At 34.7% G+C, this 14622-nt stretch overlaps 1 protein-coding gene across 1 annotated transcript; it reads left to right on the forward strand.

The window, feature by feature from the left end:
* The first annotated feature begins 8514 nt into the window (after positions 1-8514).
* Positions 8515-13706, forward strand: LOC145623987 (soluble inorganic pyrophosphatase 1-like). The gene is made up of 9 exons (XM_081676905.1): positions 8515-8764; positions 9778-9949; positions 10073-10101; positions 11796-11861; positions 11951-12058; positions 12588-12653; positions 12723-12843; positions 13018-13099; positions 13429-13706. The coding sequence occupies exons 2-9, from the start codon at positions 9787-9789 to the stop codon at positions 13469-13471; spliced, it is 678 nt and encodes a 225-aa protein (XP_081533031.1). The 5' UTR covers positions 8515-8764; positions 9778-9786; the 3' UTR covers positions 13472-13706.
* The last annotated feature ends 916 nt before the right edge of the window (positions 13707-14622 follow it).

Here is a 14622-nt window from a genome sequence, read left to right on the forward strand (position 1 = left end):
AATGCATGGGCCATTCACAAATAGTGAATGGATGAATGGAATGTATATTCTCTCACAGGTTTTATGAAATGGCAACTAGTGGGACCCGATTAGGATAGAAAATACGGACTACGTGTCGTGATGTATTTTTGTAAATCTAAATACGGTCTACATATCGTTGAGTATTTGTGTACCTTATTATTTAGTTTAATCCTAATCGTAGATACTAGTAGTTGCATAATCTTGGTTAAGTCTTGAAGACGGAGTTTCTTGGAAGACAAAGCCATGAAGATGCAAGAGAAGACCTTTTGAAGACTTGAAGAATTCAAGGAGTCATGCTAGTTGCCAATATGCATCTTATACTTATGCTTTATATATTTATGTTTGTGCTTATATATGAATGATATGTTAGATGCATGTTTAGGTTTTCAAAATTTTGTGATGATTAGTTAAGTTCACTTAAATCAACACACATAGAAACCCTACGTCCCCAATAATATTGAGTAAAACTTGCCTTTCCAAAACAACACTTACCAACCGAAAAAGGGTGATGGTGGGCTACACCAAAGCGAGGTACCATCACTACTCCAAGGAACGTAAGGCACACCGGGTGTGCATATTGGTTTTGGTTGTACTCAACGATATGAGGGATGGAGTCCTAACATGTCGTGGCAAAGTGAATAAATTGTTGAGAGAGCATTAGATGCGACGATTTATTCAACCAAGAGTGGCTTAGAGCCATTAGCAAAGTGTTGCGTACCTTAGGAAATTGAGTGTTAAGACAAGCCAAAGAATTGAATGCTTAACTAATCTTTGTTTCTTTGGATCTTGGAATTGACTTATTCTCGCCAAATGGGGACAAATTCAATGCGTGGATAAGACGTTTAATAAGATTGAAAAATTTGCATGAATACCTTTTAATTTTCAAACTTATTATGTTATTTACTTGATAAATAGTTATACCTTGCACTTATATTTGTAGAATTCCAAATCAAACTGTATTGCTTTCCATGATTGGTAAAGGAAATCTTTGAGAATGGTTCTCAAAGAAAAGTAAAGCATTTCTAAAATACAATTCTCATAAATGACTTTTAAGGACAGTTGAACATCATGTATTCAATATACTAGGTAGTTTTGATAAAACATGAAGTATTGAGTTGCAAACTCAAATTGTCAATATTGACAACCAACATATCTTTTCGCTTAATACATAGAAGAGTAGGACTCATTGATGTAGTAATTCGAGCGTGAATTAAAGGAAAAGATGGAACTTTGTTTTACGGCGCATTAGATGCTTAATTATGCCTAACAAAGTATAAAAGTCAAAGACTCTTAAATAAATGGTTCTTAAAGATTATGAGATAAAGTATGATATGAAATATAGGAAATGAGGAACAAATAAAAGGAATGAGATTCCATTTTACTAAAGAATTCATGTTATTGAAGTTAACTTAGCAACTCATTATCTTCACAAAGTATCGGATACTGCTTGAGTGTTCCACTTTGAAAGTGACCTCAAACTATTGAAAATAAGCTAAGTTATCGAATTACAAGCTTAGAATGAAGCAAGTGGTGCTACATCAGTTGTAAGGTCGTATGCTTTAATTAAAGACCTTTAAGCTAAGGCTGGAACAAATAAATGGTTATTGTGTTCCATAATCAGCAATTGATCCGTTTACACACGGAAAAGACTCACATTTAAAGCAATGAACAATAGTTGCAAATTTATTTGAATGACATGGTTGTCTAAACCATGAGTCAAGAATGCTTGATTATAGATAAACATTTTCTTAACATGATAAACTGGCAAAAGCTCAAAGTCATGGACATGATTTGCATTCCGAACATCTTAGCAATGTCACATCGACAAGAACGTACTCAAGGCTCTATTAGATAGGCTCTTGATAGTTGATCGATTCGGAATCGTTCTAAGATAAGCAAGTCTTACTTGTTGAAACAGATAAAGTAAAGAGATATTGTTCTTGGTATAGACAATTGACTCCGAAAGCTAAAGAGGATTCATTTACTTCAACGTTTCACAAATAATTTTAAAGAATATGGCTATATTCATCAAATGTGAACAAACTTGACCTTGAATAGTTCAAGAGTTCAGTGTATTACAGAATCGACTTGGCAAGATAACAAAACGTCTAGATTAGATAAAGCGATATTTGCTTGAGCCAAGCGTGACCATCACAACGTTATGAAATTGAAATTTTCATAAATAACTCCACAGAGAACATAGTGTGTCTTCACGGAGACCTCGATGCCATTTAAAAATGACTCGAACAATGATGGATCACATCCCTTCCTATAAAGTTCTTAAGATTTGCACGAAGGACTAATGTTACACTAAAAAAATGTCGAAGCTAAGAAAGGACGCCATATTATGTTATGGATAGAATTATCTTCTAAATGTCTTTTCAAAGTATATGTCTAAAACTCTTAGCCACAATGGGAGTTCACTGGCTCAGTGGGAGCTCACCGGCTTAGCAAGAGCTAGGTGGTTGAGTGGGAGCTTAATGGGTCATTAAAGGCTAATATAACTCAAGTGGGAGCTAACTGTTTGTTTTACAACGAAATTTAACCCAAAGACAATATACATGTCTATTTGTAAGCATTCAAGTGAGACCACGGGCATTACCTCCACAACCTAATTGAGAACATAGTGTTTGTTACTCTAAGTGGTGTCTTTCTAGAAAGTAACACATTCCCAAAACAACAAGTGGGAGGAAAATGAACTTAATGACAATTGAGATTAGCAACAAACTAGAACTGAGATTCTCGGAAGACCTTAAAAGGGCTTCGTGAGAATACTTGATCAAGAATACTCAAAAGGACTTTACAAGTGCCTTAAAAGAGAATTCATTTCTCACAAAACTTTTGAAAAGTTGGAGTAAGATCAAGACAATGAAAGGGCTTTGGAAGCTCCTTAAAACTCAGTGTTTGATGCAATAACCCCGTATAGGTATTGAATTCACCAAAGGCTTGGGTTGAATCCAATAAATTTTCTATTAAGTTAGAAATAAACCTAAAACTTACAAGCATACTATTTACTATTAGATAGTAAAGGAATAATTCCTTGTAAGATAGCTACGACAAATCTAAATTCCGAATAATGGTTAGAGGCCATAAAAATCCGAGATAGACTCCATGTTTGAAAATCATGTTTGAAACTTGATTAATTTGCATAAAGGGTGAAAGACCCATCGATTGCAAATAAGATTTCAAAGAGAAAACTAACAAATGTAGAAATGTATATGCATACATAGCTAGATTGGTTGAAAAGGATACAGTTTAATTCACGGAGTTGATTTTAATAAAAACCTATTTACCAATCGGAATGCTAAAGTCTTTTCGTGATTGTTTTAGCAAAATTGCTCATATGAAATATGGAAAAATAGATACCAAAACCGCCTTCCCTAGGATTTTGGAAGTGACTATGAAAATAGTCTAAGGGTTTTGAAAATCTAAATAAATGCTAGATTTAAAAGCAAGCTCACGGAATCCATCATGGGATTAATGGAAGCATTGCATATAGGAATTGGAACATGTTTTCTCATGAAGTTAATAAGAGGATTGACTTATGGAGAAACATAGAAATTCTTATGAATAAGAAGTTTAGTGGGAGCAAAAGTAAATTATATAAAGGTCCAACAAAAGGTTTATGAACTCTATTGTGAAATAACTATTAAATGCTAAATGCTTAGATTTGAAAGTATTTTCGACAATGGACCAAGAAAAAGACGATACTTAGTACATATTGGTATTAAGATCTATTGTATAAACTTAATAAAATGTTTGAACGTGTAAAGGATTTTACCGTGTTAAACATGAATTGAAGGATTTTGAAAGACTTTCGACCCGTATGTATAAAACTAAGTAAATGTTTGAACTAAGTATAAGCCAGGCTAAATACAAAGTCAAACATGAAAGTCTCTAATAGAGACTTTCAACCATATCACACAAAAAACAGTTTAGCAAGACTCAGTGAAACTGAATGAGCTAAAATGTCACATGGATGGAATAAGATTGAGAATTACTCCGCTATTAAATCCATCATGTACGCTGTGATATGGAATCGTCGCACGACTTACTTGCTTATAGCATGTGAAGTATGTATGTAGTACCAATCAACCTGAATCTATGTAATAGATTGTTAGATTGTGGCCAAGAACATCCAAAGTACTTGGATAAGTAACAGGATGAGTTCTTGACTTGTGGAAACAAATATAATTTGATAATTGATGTTGCAAGCATAAACCTTAACAAGGATTAGATCCTTAGCAAGGAAGCCATTTATAAGCACGAACTAACAATAAGTCGTGGCTTGAGAATGGTAACATGGACGTGCATCCATGTGTAATGTGCAGGAATTTAAGAAAACTTTCCATGATCACAAGTGATTAGGGTATCCCAAATCATTGTGAGCCGTATGGAATGAAACCCAAGAAAAGCACCATCAGGAAGTCTACTAAAATATATGTTGAGAATATTGTTGCCTTAATGGCGATAATAAAGAAGATGTTCTATGGAAAGTTCGTTGTTGAACGTTAATGATTGTAGGTTGTCAAGTTGAAGGCCTCAATCATGAAAATGAGTGGGAGCCATCACTTGGACAATAAATCCTAAATCACATATAATCCAAGAAACTCTCAAATTTTATCATCTTATTATTAAAGTGATCAGTAATGAAGATGCTAAGATTAGCAAAGTAGTTATAACTAAACCTATGCAATAAGTGAACGACAACATTCACAATTGCATGAAAGAAATCAAGCATATTAGATATGGGTGTGCTTTCTATAGATGTTTTATAAAGAGTGATACTCTTAAAACAATCGAAAAAAATCATTTATCATAAGATGAACCATTCAGGTTTTGGAGTAATTAATTTTCATGCAATTCAAATCACTCCGTTTCTATTTAATTGTGGTTCAGAATTAAATAATGAGTCCATTCGATCTTAAAGAATATTCAAAATAGGGTATCAAGAAAATGTCTTGGATAAAGAAACACCTATTAAGTGAACATTGAATATTTTAATCGAAAATTATCCCTAATCAAGGCCATTTATTTTGTGGACGATTAATGACCATTAGAGATTAGTGTGTAGTATGATTTATAGCACCGTTTCTTGTGCTATGAGGACATAAATTATTTGCAAAAGTATTGGTTTAGAACCATACTAGATCGACCTATGAGAATACTTTAAGAGATTCAAAATCGTCATAAGTATATCTCTCATTATTGCTATCGGAACTCTTTTCCTTGACCATGAGTATTGTGAGGTCTCTTGTTTGATTACTAGTCCGTTTTTTATGTCGGTCAAACGTCTGCCGTAATTGGGGATTATAACGATGGCTATCAGGCGACTAGGTCCTCTTAGTAAGAGAAGCTACATTACAAGACTGGAAATGTCCCCTTACTAACAATAGGGAACGTGTCTTGTTGTTTACAAGGCCTCTCGAAGAGCGAGACTGTGAAAATGCATGGCCGTGGTCAGATGGATTTTAGAAATCATCTGCTTATTGACAGTCAAACTCAGATTTCGAGAAACACTTTTGGACGTAATAGGGATGACAAATAATCTTACCCCATAGTTCATGAAGAGACATGAAGAGACATAGGAAAGTGGGAGATTGAAAGGAATGGTGTCCTTCAAACAAGTGTATTATTCTGATAGTGGGTTCAGAATTATTAGAAAGCTAATATATTCAGTAAGGTCAAGTGATCGGAATGCCTGGGTGGAGGCCTCTTCCAATCAGTACTATTAATGCATAATTAATATTACAGCTTAATCTTGACTGAACCCTTCGGGTCACACCCAAACAATGAATGAACCGACACGACGAATTGATTCAGAAGAAATTAATGAGTCACCTGAGTAATTAATATTTAGACGTCGGAATTTCGAGCTTGAAGCGTCGAAACCGAGCGTCAAAGAATCTCAAATGTCGAGCCAAAGTTTAGGATTTGGCAAGACGGAAAAATGCATCAAGTAACAAGTAAAATCCTAGCCACACAAAAGGCTAGAAGAGTGCGCCAAATAGGAGCGTGCCATGTGGTAGCACACATGGCAGCGCACCATGTGGCAGCGGCCAAGTGGCAGCGTCCCATGTGGCAGCGCGCCACGGTGGTGGCACGCGGGCAAGGGGCCGTGGACCTGGGTGACGGGTCATGGACACGGGCCAAAAGAAAGTGGCTCAACCGAACCCAACTTGGGGCTCAAGGTTAGGTGACACATGGTTAGCTCACAATGCATGTGAGTTGCCTTGGGGACCAAGTGGGAAAATGGTCCTCACCTAACCATGTGACACTTGTTACTTGTTCCTTTGTTTATTTAACTAAGGGTTGAATTCATCAATCTTTCCATGTGGGATCTTTTTGTGAAAAAGTCCCACATTGAAAGATGAGTGGAATTCACAATCTATCCTTCCTTATAAATAGCCAAAGCATGGCTTGAGAATTCTTTGCTTGAGTAGGAGTTTAATAGGGCATTGCCATTGCAAAAACCCTTGAATTCATATAATACTCGGGCTTTGGTCGGGCCTCGCTAACTCCGGGGCAACAGACCTTAAAGTCGGTAGACGTTTTGCGGGTGGATTTCCTTTGGAGGCCTTCGTGTTTTCGGGGCTTGCTTTCAAGTAAGAGCCCAATTGGTCAGGCGAAGCACGCGACAAAGGTATATTTCCTATTTTGCCATTTTGTGTTTATTTTATGCATTGTGATATTAATTATTGCGAGTGTGATCCTTGGCACGGGTCTTTTCCGCGGAGAGTAGGACTCACCAAACCCCAACACTTACAAGCAACGGTCTTCGACGATGGCGTTCAGGAGGTACCATGGAGGTCGTCACAGCAAAACACAGCAACAAAATCGGTTACTCTAGAGACGTGTGCTCGATGGTGCAAGATACGCGTTTCTTAACTCTTTTATTTGTTTAACTAACGCTAATTTGCAGGTATCGGCGTTACAAGAATGATTTAGGGTCGCAGAACGCTTTAAATCATTCTCCGTCAATATCGCTACTTTGACTTTTGTTTTTGAAACTTGGGTTTCTCCAAACTTAGTCAAAGTGGGGGCTTGTGTAGACACCCAAATGTGTCTCCCCAAAACCAAACCTAGTGATGAATACCTTTCACGTCACTTGATTATCGAACAAAGTGAAAGTGTGAAAAGTCTAATGATGTGATTATTTTTATTAAAATATCTCTCTTTCTGTCTTTGAAAATATTTCTTTTTATACTCTATTTATGAAAAGAGGCAGTCCAATTAAGTTTGGTCCATGATAAGGGTCCAATAGTAGTGTACTTGGATTGGGCTCGCAAAGAGCTTTCCAACGATATATTATAAACCCAATTCCGATGAATAATGAGGAAGTTATGGCCAAAATACTAAATTGGGCCCGAAATAAATTTTATATGCGGCCCATTGATCTAGAGGAGGGCCTATTAATTAATATTATTCCAAAATTTATTTGGATTGACTTTAATCTTCTAGAATAATCTAGAAGGTTCTTTTAAATTCTAATGGAATTAGGATTGATAATTATATTTTGAAGAGCTTTATTTGGAATAAAATAAGTGTTTTATGAAAAAACTAGTTTTAATTGATAAACATGGAATTTGCTGCTTAATCATATTAAGAAGAGGATTTCGCGTACAAAGCACGTCTTATTTCTGACTCTGCGCAAGGCGACAAGCCTGTGGCCTGGCGCTGGTGCTTGTCGTTCGCGATAGGAGGTTTTTTTATTCCGAATGGAACTCGATTTATTTTCTATCGGTTTCCGAACTATTTTTCTACAAATAGGGTTCTTGACCCCCGTTTTTAATCATTCACAGTCATCAACAATCTCTAATCTCTCTCTCTAAAGCTAGCAGCTTATTCCCTCTCTATTCTCTTTCTAAACCTTATTTTACAAAATTCCACATTCACAAGTTCTAGACACACCTAGCCAAGTTCGAAGTTGCCTTCTCCCTAAACGTGAAAGGTTGATAATTTTTGAGGGTTTGGTCCCAAATCCCTATTTTAATTATTTAATTTAATTGTTTGATTTAATATCTTCCTTGAAATTACTAACGCGTGTATTTTGTTATTAGAAAGAGATAAGAGGCATCCAAGTAATTATTTGCTTTAATTATTATTATTTTGATATAGAAATCATGCTTTGATTATTTTGATTCCTAGTAATATGTTTAGGGTAATAATTAAAATTTCTAATACTTCTTCCGTTCTATTAATATTGCAACATGGAGGAAATTACGCATGCACATTTTATATGCTAAATATCTATAAATGTGTAAGATTAAAAATTATAAAAAGTTGAGATTATGAAAGAATTTTATGAGACGAATCCACCAAGATCTCATATGACTATATTTTGCTTAACGTATAAATCATATTACATGGTTAAATAAGAGTAATGAATAATGCAAAAAGTGTATTGTTGCAATAATAACAATACGGAGGAAGTATCATGTATGTTTCTAAAGTCGAGAGTCCGAAAGTCTATTAAATCGAATGTGACAAAAAATAGCAAAATATGCGGTGGAATATTTTTTCATTATCATTTAGTTTCCCCTTAAAAATGGCAGTGAAAGTGACAGAGAGCGGGAACGCGTAGCTCTTTCTCCTTCATCTCTGCTTTACTTTGCTTGTGCTGGCAGTCATTTCTCATCTTTCGCTTAAATACCAAGCCATTTCCCATTTCTCGAGATCTGAGCTTCTTTCTTTCTCTCTTTTCTAGCTTCCTCCTTCACTTTCCCTCTTCTAATTTTCCCAGGTAATTTTTGTTGTTTACTGGGTCTTAATTTCATTCTTTCATACTAGTTGAATTTGTTTTATTTTTTTGATCTGATTATCATGTATTGATTGTTGTCTATTAGTTTGTTTTTTTGTTTGTAGTTTTTTCAAGTGTTTGCAACCCTTTTGTTAGTTACCGTTGGGTTAATTTTGTCAACCAAATAGGTATTTAGATTTGGTTGGTTCGTCTTGTCTCTTGAGTTATATTTGAGTGATAGTTATTCGAGTGATGAGTTATTTGGCTTGTATTGGGTTGGGTCGGCTCGATTTTGATTTTCAAAATGTCCAATTATTCATCATAAATAAAATCAACTGCGAGTACTGTATAGTACTAGAGCTAAAGCACAGCATATGCTATTCGCGAAGGAAAACAAAATAAAGTTATTGGAGTCCTTTAAAAAAAAAAAAAAAAAGGAAGGATTTGAGTGTTTGAATTGTGGTTAAACATTGTAAATATGTCTACCATTATAATATTGATTGATTTTTGGGTTGTGCCGGGTCAATAACGAGAGGGTCTAAATCGAATGACGTTAGTTTGGGTCTGGATCTTAGTTTGGGTCTGGATACTAGATCGAGGTGAATTAATTGCTTTTGTCCGAGTCAATTTTGTCAGGTGAATTAATTACTCAGGTGCGGAGGTCTTTATTTTAAGACTGGAGGGAGGGGCCAGGGCCAAGGGTTGTTAAACTGAAGATTTGAATTTAATATTTCAAAATTTTAGCTAATCTATTTTAGTCCACATGATTTGGGCGTCATTTTTAGATTTGGTTTAAAAAATTACAATTCACATGTAATGCAAATTGTAGTTCTAGATACATTTTATATTTCATCATTAGTTAAATAAACTAGATTAATTTTTTTAAAGTAGTACTTCCAATGGTCAAAGATCGAATTTTGTTGCTAACTTGGGAGCATTTATTTTAATTATATCTTTGACTTCATTGCAGTATAACTGCTGTAGTTGTTTCATAACATTTGAGGTTTCTATTTCAGGTAGAAAACATGGTTTCTCCCATTGAGACTGAGACTGAGACTGAGAAACAGACACAGGAGATTGAAAAGCCGACGTACAAGTACTCCAGGCATCCGCGTCTGAATGAGAGAATTCTTTCGTCCATGACCCGAAGATCAGTTGCTGCACACCCTTGGCATGATCTTGAGATAGGTATATCATTTACTCTTATGATCATTCAATCGTCCGGTTTGGAACATTGGACCCTTACATTTAGTTTATTTTGTTTCGTTTCTGTAGTACATCTTCATGTTTTTGATGTTGGTTTTTATGTAGGTCCTGGAGCTCCTGTAATCTTCAACTGTGTAAGAAACTTAAACTTTAGTTTTATAAGCTAATTCTAATTGTGATTAATACATTGTGGATTAGTTATCTTTCTTTTCTTTTGTTCTGTTTTGTTTGTTTTGTGGTGGATAATTTTTCAACAGAAGAGATGTTAAACTGGATATGCTTGTTAATTGTGAAATTGTGTAGTCTTTGAGAATTAAATTACGGGTTCGAGTTTAATATGATCTCCCCTTACACCTCAATCAAGGATGCACCACTTTTCATGCGTTTAATTAATATTGGTATTGATGTTGAAACTGAAATGTTGAATATTCGTTCTTGAGGGACACAGTTTAAGGCCATACGGGTTACATTTCACTATTTCAGTATACCTTACCCTATGGCCTACTTAGGATGGAAACCTCTTGAAACGCTTTTTGATAATATTGGTGTCGATGTTAAAAGTTCAATCATGATAGAGACCCGAGGAACATTATTGTAAATTAAGATTCGAATGAAGGGGAAACAGAAAATCAATACTAATTTGATAAGGAAGGTACTGCACTTCATTTCGAAATTCGAAGTGGTCATCAAAAGATATAAAAAATTCATTTAGTGTATTGAGTTCTTGTTTGAGCAAGTAGTAAAAATGTTGATTAGTTGCTATGACATCACAGCTTTGTGACTTTATCTGTTGTGTACATGCTGATCAAATAGCTGAAGAATTGTTTACCGGATATACCTTGCTTCAATGATAGAACATTGTAATAGCAGGATCCTGAATTGCTCCACTAGTGTACCTTTTTTGCAATAAGTTTTTTTTTGAATCTTTTCCTTTTCTCTAAACTTCTCCATTATTTTTGTGTCTAGTAACTAGTAGGTGTCGTTACTCATGTATTGGCACTTGGCCTCTTATGAATACCCTTGTTTCCTCATTGCTTGCTAAGCAACCCAAGCACACAGGACTGAGAATTTTGATCTTGCACAGTCTTTTTTAGGTGGATTTTTTTTTAATAATGTTAATTTGACTCTATAATTGACATGTTTATACATCCAGGATCAACAAAATATACATCTACTTGGTCCTGTTTAAGGCGAAAAACCGAACAAAAGAAAAAGAATTCAATGAAGGACCTTTGTTTTTTGATGAAATGATATCACATTAATGACATTTTTTTGCTATCCTCGTGACGTCACATTTTTTGAGAGGAAAAATTCATGACAATAGGCTGTTATTCTTCTGGAAGCCACAGTTCAACTTTGTATGTAAAGTATTTGTGTAAATCCCGTGGAATTTGCTGTAGTGTTTGGTTGAAGCACACATTATCTTCTATAATCAAAGTTCTATTCTAGGAAATTAAAAACTTTTTCTAAACCCTTTGTCTGTGGCAGTAGCTATATAAAACCTATAGTGGCTTTGTTGTTAGCTTTGAACCACAAATATGCAATATGAGAATCTCTCGAGGGTTTATGCCAGAAGATGACCTTAGGATTTTATGATTGGTTGGCATTTAAAAGAAGAAATATTAACATTATACGTTTGGTTAGTATCTGCTGATGTACCGTTCTTGAATGCAATTTTCATTCGATAAATTCATATATCTAAATTCCAAAGTAAAGCTTGCAAAATTGAAGATCTATAACACTTCATTTATTTTGTTAACTAGAATTGATTCAGTATGAAGGTATGGTTCCACGGCTTTCACCATTCATGCATCTTTGACTTCTGCAGGTCATTGAAATAGCTAGAGGGAGTAAGGTCAAATATGAACTAGACAAAAAGACTGGTTTAATTAAGGTATGAAATGAGCTTGGTTGTATTTATTATTTGTTATGGTTCATTCAGAATAATATTTCCATTTAACATCACAAGTTATTCTCGTGCAGGTTGATCGTATCCTTTATTCATCAGTTGTATATCCCCACAACTATGGATTCATCCCTCGAACACTTTGTGAAGACAGTGACCCCATGGATGTCTTGGTTATCATGCAGGTACTTTGTAGATGAAACATGTAGGATACATATATGATATATATGTGTGTTTATTTTATTTACTTATGTTTTTGTATCAAAGTACTTTTGCAGTCAATTTAGTGTTCATATGTTTCTTTAACAACAAAAGATAAATTCTCAACGGGTCATGTCAAAATGTCAAATTGAGATAAAGCTTTGCTGTCGTAGCTTGTGGTCTGCCCATTAGATCAATATAGTTCTGTTTTTCAATTTGTTGACTAGCATTTACTCAGATTAGTCACCAGTCATTAGTGCTAGCCAAAAGTGCTGCAGATTCTTGTATTCTTAATGATCTGTAATGCTGACTAGCTTACCATATAATTCAATATCACATGATGAAGATGAACCCATCTTTTTTTCTTATAGTTTTATTGACGTCTTTACAGTTTGATTCTGAAATTTTCTTGTTTTGTTACATCTTTTGTAGAGTTTGTTAGCTGTATTATCATTTTACATTAGGAGCTTGGGTTATAAAATTCTGTAAATTTATTGTTTTCCAAATTTGTAGGAGCCTGTTCTTCCAGGATGCTTCTTGCGGGCAAAAGCTATTGGATTGATGCCTATGATTGATCAGGTTCCTGTGTTCATCCTGGAGTAAAATTCTCTCACATTTAAGAATGTTTGCTAACTATTCAATGTACAGGGGGAGAAAGATGACAAAATAATTGCTGTTTGTGCTGACGATCCAGAGTACCGACATTACAATGACATCAAGGAGCTCCCACCACATCGTTTGGCTGAAATACGCCGCTTCTTTGAAGATTGTATCCTCTCAATTTGCTTTTTGTTTGTTTTTGAAGTTTCCATTCATTTCCTGTTACAATCTGTAGGCTGTGGCAGTTTCTTATTCCTTTTGTTTGCTATTACTACCGGAATGAGTGCCTAATTTTGAGAATCTCTTTTATTCAATTTGTTTTTGCCCTTGACGATTTCTTCAGATAAGAAAAACGAAAACAAGGAAGTTGCGGTTGATGATTTTCTGCCTTCTGCATCAGCTCATGAGGCAATCCAGTATTCCATGTATGTTTTGCTCCTCTACAAATTAAAAAAAAAAAATTTCACTCTGCTTCTCATTAAGTACTTCCGCTTGGGGTCCGACACTTATTAAGGTACAAAAGTACTTGTGTAGACGCGTAGATATGTCCTATGGTGTTTTTATTGATATCTGAGGAGAGGGGGGGGGGGGGGGGGGGAGAGTATATAATTTTGTGTTCTCGTGTTGTTTTTGTCAATCGAAAAGCACATTGCTAATTGAGAAAAATCTGTAAGCCATCTGCCAATTGTTAGATAGGGCCATAATATCTGCAGTTTGTGTTATTTTTATCTCACATCATCCTTTTATTGTGAAGGGATCTTTATGCAAATTATGTTGTGGAGACATTGAGGCAGTAGTATTCCTTCATCGACTGCATATTCGTGGAAGTTTTGTATTATAAGCTTCTTATACTGAAATTTTTTCAAACGGCTGTATACCGTCTTCTGTTGAAATGAGAAACAGTAATGTAGAAACCTTGGTAACACTCATTTAGATGCTTATTATCCAAGCTGAATGCTTACATGTGTGTAATAACAATCATAAGCGTTGTAATGGTCCTCAATTTCTTATATGAATTGCCTTTTTTCAGTATGCTATTTTTTAATTATTTACTCCCTTCGTCCCCAATTGATAGTCACTTTTGTCATTTTTGGTGACTCAAAATGTTAGTCACATTTGTTTTTTTCAAGTACCATTAATATTATTTTTTTACCAAAATTCTCAAACATTTGCAAAAATATTTGTGCAAATTTAACTTTTCCATATAAATTTTTACTTTTCCATGTACTTTAATTACTTTCTCTCTCTACTTTTTTATATACCCAATGTAAATTTACTTTTTCAATGTACTTTCTTTAATTCTCCTTAATTCTCGTGATTTTTCTTCAAAAATTACTATCAATCGGGGACAGAGGGAGTAATTGATTGTTATTATGACCTCGTATTATTTTTTAATTATTTAATTGATTGTTATTTTAACCTTGTATTATGTGGTTTTGGGGACTTTTATTTATTTATTTTTTAAATAAAAATTGATTCATAAATAAAAAAAGTCATATGACATCTACAAAGAGATTTGAATATAATAAATACATGACAATTGAATCAAATAAAAACATCCTTTCAGCAGAGTTACGATTGTTGTTGCAAATCGTCTATTCTTCGTATCATCTATTATGTCGTCGTGAATTACAACCTTTTTCGACAAGGGGGCCTATCGATCTGTTGTAGTAGTGAATAAATTTTTCGTTTGATTCATCTGATTGTTGTCGAAAGATTAACCACTTTCTCGATTCTGTACAAATTTTTACTCATGAACAATTGTACCATATTAAATACAAACAATAAAGACAAAACTAGAACAAAGTCCATCATAGGGGACTTATTGTTTTTGGTATTTTTACCCTGCTACATGGTTCCATCAGAGCGTGACATGTGTCACCCTAAGAAGGCCTCCAAATGGACCAACCAGGGCTTGACACGTGACAGACAAGTACCCTTCAAGGGC

The sequence above is a fragment of the Chenopodium album genome, chromosome 3, assembly GCF_948465745.1.
Source record: "Chenopodium album chromosome 3, dcCheAlbu1.1, whole genome shotgun sequence".
In the NCBI taxonomy this organism is placed as follows: Eukaryota; Viridiplantae; Streptophyta; class Magnoliopsida; order Caryophyllales; family Amaranthaceae; genus Chenopodium; species Chenopodium album.